Here is a 21,240-nt window from a genome sequence, read left to right on the forward strand (position 1 = left end):
GCGAAGCTCCCACTGATCGGTCTCCCTTAAGGTCCCGCTTTGGTGGCGAATCGCCAGTCTCAGGTGTGAGACCTCGTTTCTGACGGGCTGTCCAAGGGACTCATGCAACAGCTACACACACAGAATGGGGAGGCGATAAGCATCGCGCCCCTCGCCGCTTGATCTGAACGCGACGACATCCGGTCTAGACTGCCAATGACTTTACCTGGCCTTCGTGTGTGCAACTGACAAAGCGCCATCGAGCGGATTGCCACATGGGTACGAGCCTCAACATGATAGATCTGGTGAGGCCTTTGAGAGGAGGGAACACCTCGTGCCACATGCCCCCCTCGAACGTGGCAGTCTCCATGTTGAGGAAAAAGACGGGCAGTGTATTGAACAGGAAGGGGAGGTTGACCTGTTTCTTGCCCGCCGTCTCGGCAATGCCCAGAATGTCAATCGGCCTCTCAGCAGTGCTGTGCTTGGCCAAGGCCACTATGGCGGGAGGCTCCGACTTGAGATGACTGTGCAGGGCGTCTTTGAAGGAATCCATGATATCCAGAAGCTCCTTGCTCGAAAAGTCTGGGCCCTTGGACTGCAGGTACGTCTTCATACGATCCATCCCCCCGTAGAAGGCCTCGTGCTCGTGGACGGCGCCGTCCATGAGGCGCTTTTGCCCCGCGGCTTTGTCGATGTTGGGGAAGAGCTCGGTCTCCTCGTAGTGGTGGTGGGTGACGACGCAGTCAACCCAGGCGAGGCAGTAACCGACGAAGCTGGCCTTGTCCGAAGCCAGCTCCAGGCGCGGGGCTTGCTGGTAGATGGAGTTGAAGCCGCGAATGAAGGCGTTGTGGCTCAGTGCCATGTGCGAGGCTTCGATGGTGAAGGGGTCATCTTTGCCGGTCTGGAACTTGGGGGTGGGGATTAAGGGTAGCGGCGAGTCTCTGTAGATTGGAGCCATGTTTGCTAGTATCGGGTCTGTGATACAGTATTTGTGTTTGGATGGTAGAAGGTTGGAGAGTTTGGAATAATGAAGACAACTAAAGTAAAAGAAACGAAGTGTGAATTCTTAGTCCAATTGATGATGGGAATGGAGGCGAAGACGTCCAACCCACAATGAAGCTGTTGGTTGCGAAAGCTTACTTCCTTTGGGTCCCAAGTGGCTGGGCGGCACGACCAACATCCTTACAAACCCCACTGAGAACCATCCTGTCGGGTGCTGCGCCACTTGATTTTTCAGACTCAACCCCCAATCCAGTATCGGTGCTGACTCGTTGTTTTCAACGTTGTTGCCCATGATTTCTTGGGATTTCCTCAAGTCGATACCAGCTGGAAGAATGGCACTGGCGAGATCATGATTTGAACACATCTCTATTCGACAATCTCTATTTGATAATCTCTCGAATATAATCTATATTCGATGATCTCCATTCGATAAAGGAACTTGACTATGAAACAAAAAGGCAAGACGCCAACTCCGCAGTCACGTATTTCCATACGTTCTCCCAAAACCACACCGTCACATGGGGCACCTACCACACTTCCCAGTCGTCTGAAACATGGGAGTACATTGCCGACATCGTTGGTTTCCAGGCCAAGCCATTGCGCCTGCGCGCTTCATCTTTGGCATATGAGAGATTTGGTGTCGCCAGGTCCAAGGCAAATCAAGGAAGCAAAGTGGACGGAACTCATTGATATCGTTCTCCTCGTTCCCACTCATTGCCCTTGTCCGTTCCCCTGTTAGACCAGGATGATCTCCTGGATATCAACACCCCGCTCTTTGAGGGCCTTGCCTGTCATCCTCGGATCGTAGTTGATCAGTTCCCCTGTGACTTTGTTCCTATATCGACAGCAAATCAAGGGGTCAATTTCTTTCCGGGTCCAAGCAACAGGCTCCCATTCGTTTGGAAGAGGTATACGTTCCAGTCGGGGATCTCTTGTCACCCAAGAATCCGTCTCTAAGTCCTTGAAAGCAATCCCCTCGTCCGAAAGTTCATAAAGATAGTCGTAATAGAGGCGCCAGTTATCTGGTAGTTCACCGAGTAGAGCCTCCCCGTTCATGAGGCCACTAACATAAACATGGCTTACTACCCGATATGTGTGCTCTGTGTCACTCTGACGACGAACGACTATCGGTGCGGAACAGCCAAGGGGGACAAACAAATAATCACCTAGCCCAGGTTCGTCAGTTCGGCGCAGGCAGCACAGTAGTCGGGGTCAAGCACTTACCTAGATGTATTTTGTAGTAACAACTAGCAACGCGGCCTTTTCCCGTAACAAACAGTTTGAGCCCTCGCAACCATTTGTCGATCATATCTTGGTAGTGGTTAGTCCACCATGACTGGGGAATCTCCTCAGATTTCAATGAGAAGCTTGGGTTCTGCAAGACTTCCTGTTGAAACTGGTTTGGAGAAGGTCCTGCCCAGGATGGGGGATTATATATCCGATCGCGCGTAACGCCTTGATGAACCGCCTCAATACAAGATTCAATATACCCTCCAGCCAATCCAACCAAGACGCCATCGCCGTCATGTGCAGTTGGCTCTATGGCTCTTTGATCTTCCGTCTCCATGAGTCTTTGTATTACTGTGCGCAAGTTCCCACAGTCCTCAATCTGTATTGAAGAGATGACATCAACAATGACGCCTTGGACTCGTAGCTGATCATCAGACACATAATTCATTCTCATCTCTGCACATGATTGTCCAGCCGCGCTCGTGACTAACATAGTTTGAAACCTCATGATATCCTTCCATTTCCGCCAGTCAGGAATCCAACTTGGCCAAAGTTGAGAAGTGTTCTCACATGTTGTCGTTGAACACTCGCTGAACATCAGGAGGTCGCTTCTACGCTGTAGGGCAGTGTATGTGGTAAAAAATGCCCTATAAACTGACATTACGTCAGCCTTGTAGTCAACGTGTATTGCTTCTTGGAGCTCAGGCGGTGCAAGGCTAATGAGTCCATAGATGATATCCCTAGGGTCGGAGCAGTGATTCTGGGTACCAAGTATTTGAAGCCGGTTTTCAAAGCCTCTTCCGGTAGTTCTCATGCACATCCCGCGCAAGCGAAAAATTCGTGAAACTTCTATAGGTTGCGGAGTTTTATTAGCAATGCACAAAAATGCATGCCGAAACTGCAACCAAGTCACCTCGAGAGCCCCGCATTTCAGTGAAGAGTTGAGGTTTCCCATGTGGATCTCTTGGACCACCCACAGTCTCCAGAACCATGGTCTATCGACCAGACTGGTAACCGCGGTCCAAAACTTGTCATCAAAAGGAAGCGAGACCTGTAGTTGGTACCATAAAGGTTCTGAGGCACCTGGGCTAGGGGCAAATGCAACGTCATCTAGGAACTCGATTTGATTCCCTATATGCGCCAACCCCTGCAGCGCTTTTGCAGCATCATCATGTTCAGGCCCAATCCAGGCTATCACTTTGCGGGCGCAGCTATAGATCTGGGCCATCCGCTTAACTTGATGCTCCCGCTCCTTTATATCTTCTTGGTTGATGCACAGTGCATCTATCCACATGACGCGAGGTTCATTGGGTAATCGTAGGTATAGAAGCGCCTCGTGAAGATTCTCGCCGACACGTAACAGTCGACGTTCCGGCCGATAGACGGGTATGGGCTGTGATACGGTCGGCCCTTCGAAGCTGTCATGTGCAAAGACGGTTGCAGTCAGATTCAATGAGCCCCAGGCATATGACAAGGCTTCAAAGTCCGGAATGCCTTTTTTCGATGCTGGTGGATGCATAGTAGTGTTGTATGCAGTTTGACTGATATCAGGATTTGGATGTACCCAGGTACTAATCCAGTCACTTCTGGGTCCAGCCTGTCTCTGAAACATTATTCGATCTCGTAAGGACCGGTTTGCGTACCAGCCCTCAGGTAAGGTTGCTCGTACTTCTTCGAGACTCATGACGGTCGGGAGTGGTTGGGGAGGCAAAGGAGTAAGGGAAACATGTTGCAATGTGATCTGGATAGGGTTATCGTGCTCTCCAGGGAGTACAGTCACCAAACGGATCTCGCTCTTCGACACATCCAAAGGTTGGTATACGTAAGGCTCCAGGCTGTCGTATCCAGGCGGTAGAGTTGCGGGATGGTGCGCCTGATGACTGCGTGACGACTGGTCACATTTTCTCCCGCGTTGTGGCTTGGTGGCCGATCTTGTCCCATGCTGAGTCTTATGAAGCTCTTCCCTGTTTCCAAAAATTTTGGTGAAGCAGCGAGACATCATGGATTCTTAGGTGCTTCTGGACGGACGAATGGTTTCTGATGTGGTGAAGGTGGAAAGTAAGCAACGTTATTACCCCGCTTCATGATGCGTGCGATACCCTTCACGACGCAGATATGAATGTGAGCCTGAGGCCTAAATAAGCTGATTTCAGCAGTCAGCTGGCTGGCATCTGCACTTGGAATGGAACAGTGGCAAGCCACCATCACGTGGGAAGGTTCCACGAAATCGCCCGTAGGTTATCCATCATGACAGACTGCCACTGTGAGGTATGCCGACGGGAAGAACCAGAGAGACAAAATAACTGTATCCTTTACAAATGGACTATGAAACAAATTGTTGCCAATTTCATCTCAACACCACAGCGGTGATAGCAAGTCATCGATAGTCATGTGATTCTTGATTCCAGGCCAATCAGTTGAGTAATCCGCTGCCTTACAAACGAAGGCAAGGGAGAACAGGTAATATTAATATTGTGATGCTCCGTTTTAAAACTTCCTTACATCTATTTTTTAATCCATACAATTAGATACAACAGTGTCACTGCACTGAACCTCTTGCCTTTGATTTGGTCGACCTTTCCTTTCTTGTAGTCAAGGCCGTGGCAGAATTCAGGCTGCTTTGCTATGGTCTTTTAGGTGCGGGTAAAAGACCACCTTCTGGACAGGGCAGGGGTAGAAGAGGGGTACACAAGATCTACCATCTTGGCATGCCGCATAAAGTAGAAATGCATTGTAGATTACCCTTTCAACTAGGATCGCCCCCATGTAGTAGGTGTTCCCGTCCCCCGCCTCCACCATCCGCAATGTCCAGCATGGATTGAGGTAGGGCTACGGAGAGACAGGTCCCTGGGGACGATCCTCGATGATTGGATGGGATATAAATGCACGCGCATCCTTTTTCTTAGAGAGATCCCCTGGCAATATGAAGTTTTGAGTGGCCCAATCCAGATCTTTGGCACAAACAGGACCGGCAAATGAGCCCATAGCATTTTCTGCTTTGTGAAAGCTCTCTGCGCCCAACTCTCTCAAATGCGATCCATTCACCATGATGTTTGCTTCCACTCAGATTCAAGCTGTCACCGCAATTCCTATTAGATGTGTTTGCAATTTCTTAATATCCCTTTGGTGTACTGCAAAAAGTGAATGATGACACCAGGAAATGAGTCTGTGGTACCCTACGGTGCGGCAGCAACACTTGAAGCACAATTTGAACGGAAGGAGACAATGGCCAGTGAACGTAACGGACTCGTGACGGAGGGGTGAATTGATTATTGATCTTCACAGTGCCAAGGTACCGCAATTGCCGGATGTATTCTCTTGCATTCAATGTTAAGGGAAGTACGCCATAGCCCAGGCAATCTAATTTTTCATATAACATGCAGTTCTGCCGGCAATGCCTGGATAACTTCAGTTTGCAACTACGAGTCTTGAAGCAACTACTCAACAACAACCCATAACTTTCACAACTCCACCGCTCTCCCTCCCCGAACACCTTGAGACAACAAATCCCCAACACCTTCCATCGTTCTTTCGTCACACACGAACCGACAAGATGCACTTCATCAACGCCCTCTTGAGCGTCCTGGCCGCCGTCCAGGTCCTCGCCCATCCCGGCCACGACGTGCGCAAGGAGGCGCTCGCCCGCCGCACCTTCCTCGAGAACGCCAAGCGCACCGACCTGAACCACTGCTCCGCCCAGCTGCGCGCCCGCGGCCACGACAAGCGCTCCGTCCTGCGCCGCCAGGCCCTTGCCGCCGAGAACGCCCAGCGCGGCATCATCCAGCGCGCCCCCAGCGACATCAACAAGACTCACCTCTCCACCGAGAACTTCGACCAGAACACCCCTCTTCACGATGTCTTCGCCGTCAACCGCTCTTGCGTGCTTAGTCCTGAGGTCACTGAGGGCCCTTACTGTAAGTCAACTAGCTAATCTGAATGGATACTGCAAGCATGCGTGCGCGATGCGTGCCTTGAGGTTCACAGGCTAATTACAAACTTGGCAGATGTCGCTGGCGAATTCGTCCGCAAGGATGTGACCGAGAAGCAAGACGGCGTTCCCCTCTGGATTGACATTGACGTTCTCGACGTCGCTTCCTGCGAGCCTGTCACCGACGTTTGGGTTGAGATCTGGTGTAAGTTTTTATCCAATGAGAGCACTTCGGGCTGTCGCCAATTCCCGATCGCTGACATTACTTCTTTTCACAGCTTGCAACGCCACCGGTGTCTACTCAGGCGTCGCCATCGGCGCCGCCTTCAAGCCCGCCCCGGAGAACCTGAACAACACCTTCCTGCGCGGCTTCCAGAAGACCGACGCCGACGGCGCGGTGCAGTTCCAGTCGCTCTTCCCGGGCCACTACGAGGGCCGCACCCACCACGTGCACGTGGCCGTGCACCCCACGACGACGCAGGAGCGCGCCAACCAGACCATCGCCGACGCCACCGTCACCCACCTGGGCCAGATGTACTTCGACCAGGACCTGCTCGACAGCGTCGAGACCGTCGAGCCCTACGCCTCCAACCAGGCCGGCTGGACCAAGAACGCCCAGGACTTCCTGCTCATGCAGGGCCTCGCCACCAGCGACCCCCTCATGCAGTACGTCCAGCTGGGCGACAAGCTCGAGGACGGCGTGCTGGCTTGGCTCAGCTTCGGTATTGATACGACTTACTCCAAGAAGGCTTACGTCGCGGCGACGTACTACGAGGAGGGTGGTAAGGCCACCCCCAACCGCCCCTTCTTGGAATAGATTGGTGTGGGAGATAATACTTCTCTCTGGCGGTTTCTGATTCCATTTTTCTCACACTGTGAAACCCATACAAGGGTCACATTGATACTATGCGTCTTCTTTCTCTGGAGTATGGACGATGCCACTTGCAATAGCATGTTGAAAGGCACCTTTTCATACTCTGTAAATACGTGTGATACACCTTCTGACATAGGCCCAATCACTTCACAATACTGAAGTGGAAGTACTGCATCTTGCAACGTCTTTTTGTGTCCCTTGTTGCCAGTGATTATGTGTAGAATGTTGATCTCATGTTGTTGATTGTCCCCAACTCGAATGTGTCAGTATTCCCAATGGGATGTCATGGCACTGCATACCATGTAGTCATCTTGACAATCAACAATGAACTCCTTACTTGCGCAACCCTTCAACTAAGATGTATGTGTGAGGTCAGTGTCTCTATGTAAGATTGTTTCATGATGGAGAGTATGTGAGACGTTCTCTGCTACTCAATAATTCGCATTCTAGGTAGGAGGAACATCTAGCCCGATTATAGCTTCCACGCTACCTAGTCTCCGCCCAGGAGGTCCAGTGTATCTTGAACGTAAGTCGTCAGCCTATCATATATTTGAGAGAAATCTGCACTACTTCTTCGAAATTCTTACTCTGGCCCTTTTGGTACAATACGGCTTGGCCACTCGGAGTCTTGGGTTATACTCGGAGTTCCGGGTATGGGCCACTCGGAGTTGCTGGCACAACTACTGCACTCGATAAGGATTCTGGGTACGAGTATCGGAGCTGCGGGTATAAAAGTATAAAAGTTTTAGGCTTTCGGGGTTCTGGGTTCTGGGGCGGCGAACTTCGGGGTTCCTGGTACGCTCAAATCTGGGAAAGGTTCTTATCTTCTCTGGCTTCGTACTCAGATCCTGGATCCAGTTTATTAGCCTGGGGGCTGATTTAGCTTGTCGCCTCGTTTCAGCTTTTGGAGATATTCGTTCCTAGAACGCACCATTTGTTCCTAGCGCAAATGCTTTGCAATAAAAATCTTCCTTAGTGGTCTTGTGATAATCCTTGGTTGCCAAAAACAAAGTCCACGAATTGTATCTGGTAGAAATGCAAAAAGAAATTCCCTCGAGCCGGATTTGAACCGGCGACCTGTGGATATACAAGCGTATTGTAACAATTACAGTCCATCGCTCTGCCAACTGAGCTATCAAGGGTGCAATTGCTTATTCAGCAGAAGATGGTGAAATTTTACTCTGTCATTGATTAATACTGCTCTGATGGCAAGTAAGTGCTTTTCCGTTTCTAGATCAGTTGGTGGTTGACGACCATTCACGAGCCTCAGTAACACCAATGTACAGGACAGGCTTATGAAAACGATTTGCTTGTCTAGGCCAATATACTGGAATAAACATATACTCATTTATTTATACTTCGTTCACATCTACTGTGAATCAGCAGGTCGCGTAGCCGAAAATGGGCCCCACAGGGACTAGAGTGCTTGCCCAGAGCGCCGAACAGGTTGTGGGAATACAATGGTGCGTTGACTATTGACAGTACCAACTTTGGCCATCCCACTTCTATATAATACCATTCCTTCTAACAATACATTTTGACTGACACGATCCCTGTTCGTACTATTTGCTGGGTCGTTATTGGCCCATCTGCGTCGTGATCACACTGGTTGCTAAGTCAAAACCGTCCGTCGAGCAGTGTTGGAATTGAATGGTGGAACTGCCTGTACGCAATTCATCCAGGATGTCCTCCTCCACCTTCCACTCCATATTCATTTGGGCCGTCCTTAACAGTGCTGCCCCCCTTCCCTTTATGTCACGTTTTGGATCGGCTGCTGGAGCTCGTACTCCGGTCAAGACTTTGTTGTGACTTGGGGGGATAATGAAACCCCTGTGGTGGCTCATGAGGTAGCGCTGGCAGAAGTAGCACGACGGCTTGCTGCAGCCCACGTACGGGTCGTCATCCAAAAACCTCATATTCTTGCGACTGGCGAGGTCACAAAGCTGTAGTTCAGCATGTACCACGGTCTTGAAAGACTCTGGTAGATCCATCTGGGAGCGGTATTGAGCAGTGAGGTTCTTCTGCATGTCTACGGAGACAAAGGCTTCTAGCAATTGAAGCTTTTGACGTAGATGCATGTCTGGGCGGGCTTCGAGTATGTTTCTGACAAGCTCGTAAGGCCCTGTGTGGCCGATGTCCATGGTTAGCCCTTCCGGCCCGGGCGGACAAGCCTCGTATTGGACTTGTGTGATTCCCTTGATTGAGGGCAGGCTCAAAGCAGCACCGATTACAGTTTTGACTGCAAATGCATGCGCCCCCAGACGACCGATATAGTGGGCCAGTTCTGTGAAGCAGTTGTCCGAGATTCCCAGTTGCGCGGGAATGGTGGATAGAAGGCTTTGTAGCTTCCCGTCGCCTCTGGCCTTGTAGCACGCCGTCGAGAGTTTATCATGCCATGAGATATTTTGCAGTTGTCGGATCTTAGTTATGAGCATACGGGCTTTGGAAACAAATGCATCAATAAGAATCTGCTCCAGGATTTAACCATATCATGTGGGGCAAAATACTAACCATCGGCGACGCGCTTTCGGCAGTGCGTCAGAGAGTTGATGCAACCCTTCGCGAAATCACACATCTTGCGCTGATAGAACCGCAACCGATCCGCGGCGAGTGCCACAGCTCGAACCAGAAGTTTCTCCTCGTAGTAATTTCGGGACTCGTTGGTCACAACTCGCAAGACCTCTAATATCATCCACTCCAAAAAGGTTCGTACATTCTGCTCCACGCCCTCGTTGGAAGCGACCCAAAGGACATTCTCATTCCCTGACGCTTGTACAAAGCACCCTGTAACCGTAGTCCCGTCCTTTCGGCCATCGCATAGGTATGAAACCTGATTCGTGAAAGCACGCCTCAACTCGATGGGCTCGAGGCTCGGCTCATGTCGCTTGCTGTCGATATCTTTGGGCCCAGTATACTTCGAAATACATTGCAGAAGACACAGCTTTGAATGTAAGGACGTGTTGTTGCTTGTATTCTGCATGGCTCTTGGCATTTTGGGGATGTTCCCCGTCGTCTGCGGTCCCTCTTTCGACATAGCCATGATAGCTATTTCAAATTTGGTTCTTGGGAAATACAGATATGTATTACGGTCGAAGAAAGACCAAATTGAATTGGAGATGGGCGTTGAAAGTACAATTTCATCGAAAGGCGCGTCTTCCAAAACTTTCCACCGGTTTCGGTGCTGCAACCACCCGCGTCACAGCGGGCACCTATGAGATGAGAGAAACAGAGTGTCACTGCAGATACCACAGCCGTCCAATAGAACACCCAATCCCAATGCCGAAATTTTCACGATCCCTTTACATAATTATTGAGTAGCTAGTGAATAGTAATCTATATATAATGATCGAGCCCCCTGGACAGCTGCTACTAAGGTCGTCACTGCCGCTGCTGTTGCTCCCGCCGCGCCTTCAACTCGAGCCCGTGCCCGGACTCGGCAAAGTCGAGATACATCTCCCGCGCCGTCGGCCCCACGTGCCCCTGCCGCGCCGCGAACCGCAGCTGCGCCCGCGTCTCGGCGTCGAGCGAGTACGCCAGCGTCGCGATCATGTCGGCCTTCCAGGGCGCCAGCTTCATGCGGCGGGTTTCGCGGATCGAGAGGCCCACGAACAGGAAACCGGCCACCAGCGTGAACAGGGGCAGGGTCATGTACTCCCACCGCACCCGGACGTGCTGGATCCAGGTCTGCGGCGTACCGAGAACACTCTGGTGGTCCTGTTGCTGCTCCTCCTGATGCTGTGGCTGCTGCCGCTTCCTCGTCGGTGTTTTCGAAGTGCCCGAGGAGGCGTCACGGGCCCAGTCCGTTAGACCACCAGCGAGTTTCTGCATGGTCTCGGAGAGGTCGGTGCTGTTGAAGAAGGTCGAGGCGGCCGAGGACTGGAAGAACCCCTGCCTGGCCTTGAAGGGCGGCCAGATAAGGATCCCCTCGTACCCGCCGAGCAGCTCCTTGCTGATGAAGGAGATCATGCTGCCGACGGCGTTCTGACTGATATTGAACACGGCCGGGACGACGAGACTGGTATTATCCAGCTGTGTTACGTCAGACGGCGTCAGCTGCAGGTCGTGGCGCGGCAGGTCGCCCGTCTTGCTGAACAGGCTGTTGCCGAGCATCTTCTGCAAAATCTTGAACTTGTTTCGGTCTTTGGGTCTCACTGGCCCGTAGGAGTTTTTGACCCTTGATGTTTTGATCTCCGTCGCGTTCTCTTTCAGCTCGGCCTTTTCGACGGCGGCGTCGAAGCGCTTGATGCAGAAGTACAAGGCGCATTCGGTGGCCGTCACCTCGGTCTCGGCCCATATGGTCTGGTTCTTCTCGTACGTGTCCGCGGCCTTGATGATGCCCAGCGCCGCGATCAATCGGTCGTTTTCCCGGTACGAGACCGTCTCGTTGGGGCTGTTGGTGCCGCCCACTGCCATGTAGGCCGAAAGCTGGCTTTTGTGCACGGAATCGGCGTTGCTCAGGTCCATGTATTCGAGAGAGTATTTGGTGTAGTTATCCGTCACCATCACGGTCGAGCCGGTGGGAATGGTGCCCGAAGTGGCCTCCTCGGTCTTTTTGGCCATGTTGTCGGTGACGTCGTTGCAGGAACTGCACACCCCCAGGCTCAAGAACGAAGGCCAGGTGCAGTTTCCGCTTTCGCAGTGGAAATCGGCGTAGGAGGGAACACCGGTAAAGCCATTGTAAACCGCGGCCGCCATCCTCAGGTCGGAGGTGCTGGCGAACTCCTCCAGCGAGATGCGACTATAGTTGTGGTTCGGGTCAGGGATTATGCCGTGTGTGCTCGAATTGCCATCAGGCGCGTACGTCCCTGCGTCGAGGCGGCTGCTGTAGGGAATAGTGGGCGCTTGCAGGTCTGGCGCATCTACTAGCTTCCCACTGTGTGAGATGGCACCCTGCAGTAGAGGATCAAATGCAAGAAGAAGGACCGTCACAAGCGCACCAAGTGTAGCCCAATGCCTAGTTGCCCCCATGATTCAATTCCCAGAGCTATTTTGAAACGGAAGAGGGGCGTGCTTACCTGAGATGCAGCCAGAACACTAGATATAGGGCGCCCATGGGCCCGCGGCTGGCCTCGTCAAACTTCTTGAAGGACATGAGGTTGTCGGATCGCTGTCTGAGCCAATTCCACTTCCCCTGGGCGAGGCAGGCACCAATGGCGAACGCGAGCGACCCACGTGTCGTTGCTCCGAGACCGGCTATCACCAGGGGCAGCGGGATCTTGAAGGAGTCCAGCGGATGGCCGTCGGCAAACACCATGAGTAAGATAATCGCCAGAGAAGACAGTATGGCAATGAGGCCCAGTAGTACCTCGGATGTCCAGTTGTATCGACGTTTGCTCTCCTTTTGTTCCCCAGTGAGGAGACCCTTGGACTCGGCTTTGGGGTCACTCTTACACTTGCCTTTGAAACAGTTGAAGGAGAAAACGGACGGCAAGGACAACGTAGCGCTTCGTCGTCCTTTTGCCAGGCCATGTGCTGGTTTTGGATAGTCATCGCTCCCCGCAGCCGACGGGGCGGCCGTAGGGTTCGTCGAGGTCGGGGCCGCATTCTGCCGACTTGCTGGGGGCAAAGTTACGCGGCCAGTAATGGAAGGAGTTGAGTCCTGGCGTGGCACATCGCGATATTCCATTTCGAGTAATCCTTCCCACCCGATTTGCGCAACAGAGAAACCGTGCAGACGTCAGATGACAGAGGATGGACAACGGATTTTGAATCCCAAACGACCTGCAATGGACCAGTGCTGCCTACATATGATATGGCTTGCAAGACCCGTGCCGCTCGGAGGATCTGCGCCTGCCGGCGGATCTGTGCCTCACTCACCGAGAGCCACCCGGCATCCGACGTGGATGGTGGGTACTGGGCAGGGTCTAAATCATGTTATATCGGCTTGGTATATGACCAAAAAGTAGGTCTTCGGGCCATTAATTGGCCTTGAAGCGGATTTACGACGATATGGGGTCGTGTCGTTATAGAACGGACTCGAGACCAGAGAGACTTGAATGGACGAAATCCATGTATGATTCCAAAGGATGAACCCACAAGATGCGTGTGCTGGCCCAGTTATCAGTCGATCATAGCCGCTGCAAGAGTGTTGGTTGCGGCACAGAATATCGTTGCGGCACAGGTTGCGGCACAGTTCGCATCGCCACAAATTGGAATGCTGAATGCATCCGCTATTAAGAGGGGTAGGTGATATTGCCAGTATTTGGAGGGGACGAGCTTCTAGTCAGACCAGACCACTCCTACCCCAATCGCGCCAATTTCGATTGTACCAGTCCCAATTGTGGCAGGGAGCCAGCCCGGATTGATTGCCCAACATCAACCGCCCGCAATAGGCCTGCCCAATTGGGGGAAACCTGCGCATACATCCCGACTCCGATCAACATATTGGGGGCATTCTCTGAATTGAGGCTGTTGCTTTGATTATCAGACACACCCATACAGCGGACCGTGAGCGGGTGCCAGCTGCTTTACATGCGAGGTCGCTTCAATGAAGTTGAAAAAAGCATTTCCACATTGACATCCGTTGAACTCAACCTTGACAGTGCCCCCCACCTTGTTGGCCCACTATTTGGCCACGCAAGCCACGCTTTTGGTTACACCAATTGACTCCCGATCGGGTCGTAGAAGAAACATGAGATCATAGGAGAGAGAAATAACGATTGGCCAGTAATTAGGTGTGTTTCCCAGATACGTCCTGGCTTTTGCGGTGCATATGTCCCCTCCAAACCAAACAAAAGTTGACTGTCAAGTTCTTCACAATCGCGGGCGGACGACGACGTGACTCGGATCGAGCCTCACCCAAGTTGGCATGTTAAGGTCAATATGGAAGCTCAATTTGCAATAAATATCTAAAAGGGTTTTGCCTTCTATTGCATTTAGCAGAAGACTCCTATGATCTAAACACAATACCGCTTGTCTAAATGGCTACATGCTACCGCAACTGGCGTGACACTGCACACACAGCTGAAAGCTCGTCCCTATTGCCTATTTTATATCCCGATTTTACAGCTCAACTCCGCCAAGAGGCCTCTGAGATTCCTCAGAGGTAGCCATTGTGGCTGATCCATCAAGAAGAGATTTCGTCTCGGCAATTACCCGACCCGACATTTCCTCTAGATGTTGCTGAGTCAGAGTGAATTTGGACCTCTCCCACCCAAGCTCGAAAGGCAACCGCTCATTCTCTGTTCATGCCAAAAGTTTGTCAGCAAGGAAGAAATATGCCAACCGTCGAGGAACATAAGGGGTGAAAGCAAAATGGCGGATGCAGAACAAAAACAGTTGTCTTACCAAAGAAGTACTCAACCATCTCCCGGCGTACCGTCCCCGCCTCAATGTCCCCAAAGGCGATGATATAAACGGCCGTCTCGGCCACGCTCGCAGGTTCGCCGGCCTTGTTGAGCTCAAAGGCCGGGTTCGTCCGGTTGGACGTTTGCATGCGCGCCAGCCGCGCCGCGGCGGCCTGCCGCACGTTGATGACGGGGTCCGGCCAGTGGGACCGGGTCTCGGCAAACACGGTGGGGTCGAATACGTCTTGGTGTGCGCTGAAGAAGGCGTCCGGCCGGCTGTATGCCATGATCAGCGGATAGGTCCCAGCAAGAACGAGGGACAAGCTGGTATATGGGAAACCTTACCTGAGACTGGCGTCGTGCTCGATGGCGTTGTGTTGGATGAGGTGGTGCAGCGAGAAACGGGTCGCGTTGGCTACCGGCACGGTGCTCAGCGCCTGTTGGAAAAAGAAGTCGGCCAAGGGGCGGTCCATGTTGACGCCGTCTTCTAATGCGTTGACGGCCGTGTCCCGGTCAATGTCTCGCCCGTCGTGCGGCAGGTACCCGTGGTTTGCCAATGCGTTCAGCAAGGGGCACGGGCTTCGGGCTGAATGGCAGTCATCTGTTAGTATCGGGATTCGTCTGGGAAGTGGCAATTGGGATAAGCGACTTACAATCTCCCGGGCTCGAGGGAATCCAACCTCGCGGGGTTTCTGGGTAGGCTGCGCATGATCCCACAAGGGCAAGTGCAACGACTGAAATTGTCCTCATTGTATCGATTGAGTGAGATGAAACTGGCTGTAGATTGATACACAAACGGGTAATGTGAGCTATAACATATAGATCTGGTTCCGATTGTGCAACAATGCTATGGTTGTAAGAATGGATACCTGATAGATAAAACTTATCGTTTTTATACCCAGGCATCGTTGGAGGTGCTGGCTGCCTGGACAAAACGAGGCAGCCAAATGTATTTAGACAGGGATTGGACTCCGCCCAATTGGGGTGACAGTCACCGGCTTTAGTGCTGACTTGCACATGGCTGAGATCCTGGGCGAGCTGCACGTTTCGTTGCCAATCAATTGATAATCGGGCATTTCATTGGCCTCGATACAGGGCTGAGTCAGATGACTTTCGGCCCCCAGAGGTCGTCTCAGGCGCTTATGCTGCTGCGTGACGTGATGGACAAGCCGGCAGTTCAAGCCGAGGCATTTTAGTGCGGGCTCACCGAGAAAAAAGAAAGGCCAAAAGTACGCCCCGACATTGAACTAGTCAACAGATCTGATTGAGAAAACTGATGATAGCTTATTAGGATTGAGAAGTTGAGGGCGTTGTAGCAAACTCATGTTTCCAAACACATATCTTCCCATTCGATAGGGGGTTTTACGAGCGGCTGGGGTCCAATGACCGCCAAGTCCACGGATTAAAGGGGGAGGAAAGGGCACAGACTCCCCGGCCTTCCCACACACACCCATTGAGACCTCCCGCGCCCCGCGCTCCAACCGTTCGGGCCACCCACCCACCGCCTCGTCCAAGGCTGCCGAGACATCAGCCACCAATACCCAACTCCGCCAGCCTTACCAATATGGAGCCCCGTGGTACTACCCCATTCCGGCCAGAGGTCCCGAAGCGACCCTCCACGGCTAAGCGACGCTCTCGTGTCCCCCTATCTGGTAGCCGTTGCCGCGTTGGGAAGTAATACATACCAAACGAGACGAATGCCGAAGCATGCTGACGACTGCTGAGATATGTGTAGTGTTGCGAATCAGCCAACAACCAACAATCGCACCGAAGGCTAGTTGGTGACGAATATGCTCTTGTTCGGTTGGCAGAGTTATTGGTGTGTTTGGTTGGTTGATTTGCAACACTGTATGTGTGCTGACATGGCAGTCACATGCCTCGCCTGTGCATATAAAATCACATCTTAGAGTTTCCCCCTCAATGCCAATCTCTTCTTTCCTTCCTCCATCAACTCATTGACTTTACTATTCCTTGCATCCTATGCCTACAACATGGAGTCCGCTACCCCCTTTCATGCCAGCAGCGGCGGCGATGCGATGCGCCAGCGGATCGACCGATTGGAGGACATGGTGAAGAAACTGGTCGCAGATGGCGGGCAGATTCCGCCGACACATAGTACACCTGAGCCTGGCCCGCAAAGTCCCGCTACGAAGTCGGCCGGAGTTATGCCCAGTATGACCATCGATGTCCAGAAAGGGCCGGCTGTGAACATGCCAGCTGCATGGGCCATCCAAGCCCAGAAGCAATTAGCTGGCACAGGACCAGTCACGGACGACAATCATCCAGTCAATGTCGGTGGCCACGATTGGCATCCAGTGCTCCAAGAAGTAACAATCCCTCTCCTATCGTCTTGGACTGTTTCGGTGCCTGTATCTATTCTTTTACTTGTCTCACACAAATAATCTACTTAGCAACGTTCGAAACTAACTGATGCAAGATCAATGAACTCAGAAGGACGTGGGAAACACTGGCTGGCCCTCCGGACTCCAAGGAGGACGGTCAACAGGAAACCCGGTAAATCATTTGAAATTCAGCCCGAAGTTTAGGGGTGTTGGTTTGGGCCCCTCTTCCAGCTATAATGGCCGCGACGGGGTGTTTGTTGGAGTATGTGATCACCTCCATACGGGGTATCAGATGAGATCTCCTCTGCCAATAAACAAAGTGGGGACATGTCCCGCAAACCCCATTCCGTCATGGACGGGCTCTCCATGTCATTTTGCTTGGAGCAGTCTTTCACTTAGAAACTATCTTTTTCCCCTCTACTTTCTGGTCTTCCAGTCTCTGTAGATGGTCATAAGTCGTGCCGCAGTCTCTCCTGTCTGCCTATACAAGTCAAATACCTTATGTTCAGTGCACCTTTTAGTTGTCCTCCCTGAAGAACCGGTGTTGGAAATTACGGGTCCTCTTGACCAAGTCGTCAAAGGAGGTCACGACGAGAAACCACTCAAGTGGCGATGACGAGAGTACAGACGATGAAGGCGAGGATTAAGACGACGAAGATTAAGAAGATGCCGTCGAGGAAGAAATGGGTTGACAGGAACAAGGAGTTGTCCATCCAGCTGCATTGGGGCAATCGCCCGCGAGTAGCAGCGACTGGACCGATAAGTGCGTTTTGCTTTGCGCCGGAGGTCGGATTCAATGAAGTCGCCGCATACGTGGTCGGGATACCACAAGACCCCGCCGCCAGCACCGCCACCCCTTGATCCGACATCCTCCATGCCGCAACCGATAAGTCTTGGCTAAGGGATCTGGCCGACCAGCCGACACGGGACGAGCACGGCGGGGCTCTACTCGGACGGCGGTCTGTTTGGCATGGCCGGCGGCGAAGGCATGAGGTTCGGATTTGGCATGCTAAGCGAGCCGCCCATGGCCTTAGAAGCCAATCACCTCCTCAAGGGAAGCCATCATCTCCTCCCTTCTGCCATCGAGCAGCCACCAGGTGAGGGCAATAGTAGTTATCCCAGACTGTACTCGATCACGCCTCAGTCTATGGGGAGTAAGTCCGAGCTATTTTCGCTTTGATCCAGCATTGGAGCGCAGTGGGACGGAGTCCGGGCCGCACCGGGTCTTGATCAGCCTCTCTTGCACAACGGGGGTGCTCGGCAATGTCATATCTCTCATTACGGGAACAGGCTTGGACGTGAGCACCAAGGGGTATACGAAATAACTACTATTATTAAGAGAGTATCATAGCTCGAAGCGGGACAGCATGGCTCCGGCAAGCTTGTCAAAGATCTTCCTCCGGTGTTCCACTAAATCCATGTACACCTCGCGCGGTTCAGTAGCAATGGACCCGACCACTACCATTTCCTCGCCCTTCGAGAGCACGTTGTAGGCAATCTCCGTGAACTCGTGGACTGGCATGCCCAGAGCGCGGCCGTTCTCGACACCCATCCAGTCGTGTAGCTCAGCTAGTCCCACAAGTTAGATTGCAATATGTTATCCAAGGTGATGTTCCCAATGGGGAAGGCGGGCAGGAGTGATGGATGGGGACAACCTTACTTTGCACGACGGGTGGATAGAGTTCAATGATCTTGGTTGACTTGTGGCGGTTCTGGGCACGGCAGCAGTCGATGAAGGCCGTCAGAGCCGCCTTGGATGCCGAGTACGCTGCCATGGTCGCCGCCGGCACCAGGGCCAGGTGGGTCCCCGTGACGATGAGCCCGGTAGGATGGGGTTTGGACTGCAGATGGGGGAGGAACTTGATCATCAGGTTGACAATGCCCGTGAAGTTGACATTGACCTCGTGGTGGAACTTGGCGAAGTCGAACTCGAGGGGCCTCGACAGTCGAGTGGCGCTCTGGGTTCCCGAGTTCAGGAAGACGCAGTCGAGGGATGGGTAGGTGGATATGACCCTGTTCTCAATCACGTCAGTTATCACAGTTTCACTGGTATCCCTATTTTCTTGGAGCCAAAGGCATAACGCACTCTGCAACGAACGCATCGATACTGCCGTGGTCGGTGATGTCGATTTTGATGCCGCCGGCTTTGTCAGATCCGTGCTTGCTTACGAATTGGTCGATTCGATCCTGCCGCCGTCCGCACACGATGACTTTGCATCCCTCGGTCACCAGCTTCTCTGCCATAGCAGCACCGATGCCGGAAGTGGCACCGATGATCAAGACGGTCTTGTATGGGAAAGTCATGTTGTGGTCATGGGGGTGTGCTTATCTCGATGGCTCGAGTTAGTTATCAGAACATGTCCCCTTTCAACTGTGCGATTCGTCGAAGAATACCCCCTGTCTTATACGACACTGTAAGATACCATTCGCCTCAATAAATCGGGTCGCGAGCGACATTGAACACAACCCTTTTTAGTGAGAGCCTAATCGAATGCGGCTAGCCTTCCGGACTGAAAGTCACACGGCACGCCATGCGCGCCTTCTGGCCAATGGGCTGCCGTAAATCGACCGCATCTCATGCAAAGGATGACGTCTCCGGAACGCTTACCCAAACCAGCCTAGGTCAGTGGCCCAAAGGGGGGAGTCGAGAGTTTGCGGCTTTCAACTTATATCCGACGTCACGAAATCTCATACGTGTAATTCCTCGACAACCCCAAGTCCAATCCGACATGCGACCCCCTTGGAGCCATGGTCAATCGAGGGAAACCATCGCTCGATTGTCGGCCTTGCAAGAAGCGTAAACTCCGGGTATGTCGCGAACAACCCCACCCCTCCAGTGCTTTCTCCTTGCGTGCTAATACCTACCCGCGTCTAAAGTGCGATCTGCAGCGTGATGTGTGCGGCCAATGCTCTCGCGCCGGCATCAAGTGCTTCGGCCGCCGCGACCCCAAGGAGCTAATCATCTTGGACCAGACCGTCTCCACCAAACACAAAGCTCAAGGGGCCCAACAGGTTCGAGCTTCCGATCTCGCGACGCGCCAACCCACATACCACCACCCCTTCCAGCCGATTACCGATTGGTCATCATACGCTTCATCTGCTCCTGCCTTCGCTGCCATACCCAGCCCCTTACCCCCTGCGCTCGAGGTCCGCGCCCGGGTCGCCTTCTTCTCGCACTACGTCTTTGGGTTCTCCCGAAGCCATGGGGCGCTCGCTGCTCTGTATCGAGCCACGGCCCCTGAAAGCCCTCTCTCTGCTGCCGTCGATGCTACGGCGTTTTTGTTCTTGGCAAGGCATTACCAGGCGCCGGGATATGCGACTCAGGTCACGTCTTCTCGTCAAGCCAGTAACCTGACGCGACTGGCGACTGCTTCGTACGTAGTGGCCACAAGGCGCATGAATAGCGCCTTGCGTGCTGGAAGCCCGTTCTTATCCGACGGATGTCGCGGAAATGCCAATGAGTCCCGCCCCCAGACATACGGGGACGAGACTCTACAAGCTGTGCTTCTCCTCGACTTGTACGAGAAGCTTGCGGTGATCGGTATCCAACGGTCAGAAGCGGCGGTGTCTCCGCGCATCCACGCGGAATCGTGGATGAGCCATGTCCAGGGAGCGCTCAGTCTTCTTCGCGCCAGCGGTCTTGGGCACGACGGCTTAGAATCTCCCGTCAAGCGCCGTCTGGCTGCTCGGCTAGCCATGACCATGGTCGTCAGCTGTGGGGCCGCCGGGGTCCATGTACCTTATGAGCTCGAGCGGCTGCGTGCTGGGCTTGCGCCGTACTTTATCATGGCTGCAACACCCGAACCCAATGCAAGCCAGACCATAGGCTCCACCACCTTACGACTGGACCCAAAGTTTGCCGTCACGGGTGTTGTGGTCCGTGTGGTCAACCTGGCGGCAGACGTGAGTCAGAGAAGTCTGGCACCTGAGCAAGTGTGTAGTCGTGCGCAAGACCTAGACCGGCAGTTCGTCGAGATGGAGCGAGCACTCCCGCCGACATGGCACTACGAACGAGTCATCACCAGCAGCGGGTATCCAATGGTATATGGCGGTTACTTTGACCTGTACGCGGATCACTTTGTCACCCAGGTGCGCAACGTGGTCCGGTCAATGCGTCTTCTCCTGGCCAAGGCCGTGATGGCGTATGATGGTACAGAAAGATGGGATCAACCACGCCCTACTGGGGCAGACTTTTCCATCGAGCCGATTTGTGATGATATCGTTGCTTCGGTGCCGCAGTTTACGTGGTCCATGGCCAGACAGGAGAACACGGTCCCTTTTGGCCCGCTGCAATCACTGCAATGCTTCACGCTGCTCAGTCCGTTGTATTTGGCGGGACAGATGACCGCTCGCCCGGAGCTTCGAGAATGGATCATCACTACCATGGAATACATGGCGGAGAGTAGTGGGTTGTACATGGCTAGGCTCGTGGCCAACACCTTGCGCGATGCCCCCGAGACGAACTATTGGCATGTGTATGCAATGCTGGGCAGTTACGCTTTTGCTGCATAGTAATCATATATACAGTCACAAATTCTTTGCATACCTAGTTACAGTAAGCAAGGTTCGTGTTCAATAGCTTCTATCCTAATCCATTTG

The 21,240-nt window shown here is 52.9% G+C and overlaps 10 protein-coding genes across 10 annotated transcripts; 4 read left to right on the forward strand and 6 right to left on the reverse strand.

Moving 5' to 3' along the window:
• Nucleotides 1-184: 184 nt before the first annotated feature.
• On the reverse strand, nucleotides 185-937 carry PG985_003540 (uncharacterized protein; the record flags this gene model as incomplete). Its single annotated transcript, XM_066823309.1, has 1 exon — nucleotides 185-937. One exon carries the CDS (start codon nucleotides 935-937, stop codon nucleotides 185-187), a length of 753 nt encoding a protein of 250 aa, XP_066686469.1.
• Nucleotides 938-1,716: 779 nt separating this feature from the next.
• Nucleotides 1,717-4,210, reverse strand: PG985_003541 (heterokaryon incompatibility protein-domain-containing protein; the record flags this gene model as incomplete). The annotated part of the gene is made up of 4 exons (XM_066823310.1): nucleotides 1,717-2,063; nucleotides 2,206-2,827; nucleotides 2,876-2,971; nucleotides 3,125-4,210. The coding sequence occupies 4 exons, from the start codon at nucleotides 4,208-4,210 to the stop codon at nucleotides 1,717-1,719; spliced, it is 2,151 nt and encodes a 716-aa protein (XP_066686470.1).
• Nucleotides 4,211-5,764: 1,554 nt separating this feature from the next.
• Nucleotides 5,765-6,956, forward strand: PG985_003542 (uncharacterized protein; the record flags this gene model as incomplete). The annotated part of the gene is made up of 3 exons (XM_066823311.1): nucleotides 5,765-6,125; nucleotides 6,216-6,344; nucleotides 6,418-6,956. The coding sequence occupies 3 exons, from the start codon at nucleotides 5,765-5,767 to the stop codon at nucleotides 6,954-6,956; spliced, it is 1,029 nt and encodes a 342-aa protein (XP_066686471.1).
• Nucleotides 6,957-8,590: 1,634 nt separating this feature from the next.
• Nucleotides 8,591-9,993, reverse strand: PG985_003543 (uncharacterized protein; the record flags this gene model as incomplete). The annotated part of the gene is made up of 2 exons (XM_066823312.1): nucleotides 8,591-9,453; nucleotides 9,525-9,993. The coding sequence occupies 2 exons, from the start codon at nucleotides 9,991-9,993 to the stop codon at nucleotides 8,591-8,593; spliced, it is 1,332 nt and encodes a 443-aa protein (XP_066686472.1).
• Nucleotides 9,994-10,391: 398 nt separating this feature from the next.
• PG985_003544 (uncharacterized protein) lies at nucleotides 10,392-12,639 on the reverse strand (the record flags this gene model as incomplete). Its single annotated transcript, XM_066823313.1, has 2 exons — nucleotides 10,392-11,967; nucleotides 12,029-12,639. The coding sequence occupies 2 exons, from the start codon at nucleotides 12,637-12,639 to the stop codon at nucleotides 10,392-10,394; spliced, it is 2,187 nt and encodes a 728-aa protein (XP_066686473.1).
• Nucleotides 12,640-14,015: 1,376 nt separating this feature from the next.
• On the reverse strand, nucleotides 14,016-15,049 carry PG985_003545 (Chloroperoxidase; the record flags this gene model as incomplete). The annotated part of the gene is made up of 4 exons (XM_066823314.1): nucleotides 14,016-14,194; nucleotides 14,301-14,575; nucleotides 14,645-14,885; nucleotides 14,953-15,049. 4 exons carry the CDS (start codon nucleotides 15,047-15,049, stop codon nucleotides 14,016-14,018), a joined length of 792 nt encoding a protein of 263 aa, XP_066686474.1.
• A 1,241-nt stretch (nucleotides 15,050-16,290) lies between these two features.
• On the forward strand, nucleotides 16,291-16,817 carry PG985_003546 (uncharacterized protein; the record flags this gene model as incomplete). The annotated part of the gene is made up of 2 exons (XM_066823315.1): nucleotides 16,291-16,626; nucleotides 16,737-16,817. 2 exons carry the CDS (start codon nucleotides 16,291-16,293, stop codon nucleotides 16,815-16,817), a joined length of 417 nt encoding a protein of 138 aa, XP_066686475.1.
• A 794-nt stretch (nucleotides 16,818-17,611) lies between these two features.
• Nucleotides 17,612-17,966, forward strand: PG985_003547 (uncharacterized protein; the record flags this gene model as incomplete). The annotated part of the gene is made up of 2 exons (XM_066823316.1): nucleotides 17,612-17,795; nucleotides 17,827-17,966. The coding sequence occupies 2 exons, from the start codon at nucleotides 17,612-17,614 to the stop codon at nucleotides 17,964-17,966; spliced, it is 324 nt and encodes a 107-aa protein (XP_066686476.1).
• Nucleotides 17,967-17,986: 20 nt separating this feature from the next.
• On the reverse strand, nucleotides 17,987-18,945 carry PG985_003548 (short-chain dehydrogenase reductase family; the record flags this gene model as incomplete). Its single annotated transcript, XM_066823317.1, has 3 exons — nucleotides 17,987-18,210; nucleotides 18,302-18,654; nucleotides 18,728-18,945. 3 exons carry the CDS (start codon nucleotides 18,943-18,945, stop codon nucleotides 17,987-17,989), a joined length of 795 nt encoding a protein of 264 aa, XP_066686477.1.
• A 444-nt stretch (nucleotides 18,946-19,389) lies between these two features.
• PG985_003549 (uncharacterized protein) lies at nucleotides 19,390-21,153 on the forward strand (the record flags this gene model as incomplete). The annotated part of the gene is made up of 1 exon (XM_066823318.1): nucleotides 19,390-21,153. The coding sequence occupies one exon, from the start codon at nucleotides 19,390-19,392 to the stop codon at nucleotides 21,151-21,153; it is 1,764 nt and encodes a 587-aa protein (XP_066686478.1).
• Between the last annotated feature and the right edge of the window lie 87 nt (nucleotides 21,154-21,240).

Source organism: Apiospora marii (genome assembly GCF_038362585.1).
Source record: "Apiospora marii strain CBS 49790 chromosome Unknown utg000003l_segment0_segment0, whole genome shotgun sequence".
Classification (NCBI taxonomy): Eukaryota; Fungi; Ascomycota; class Sordariomycetes; order Amphisphaeriales; family Apiosporaceae; genus Apiospora; species Apiospora marii.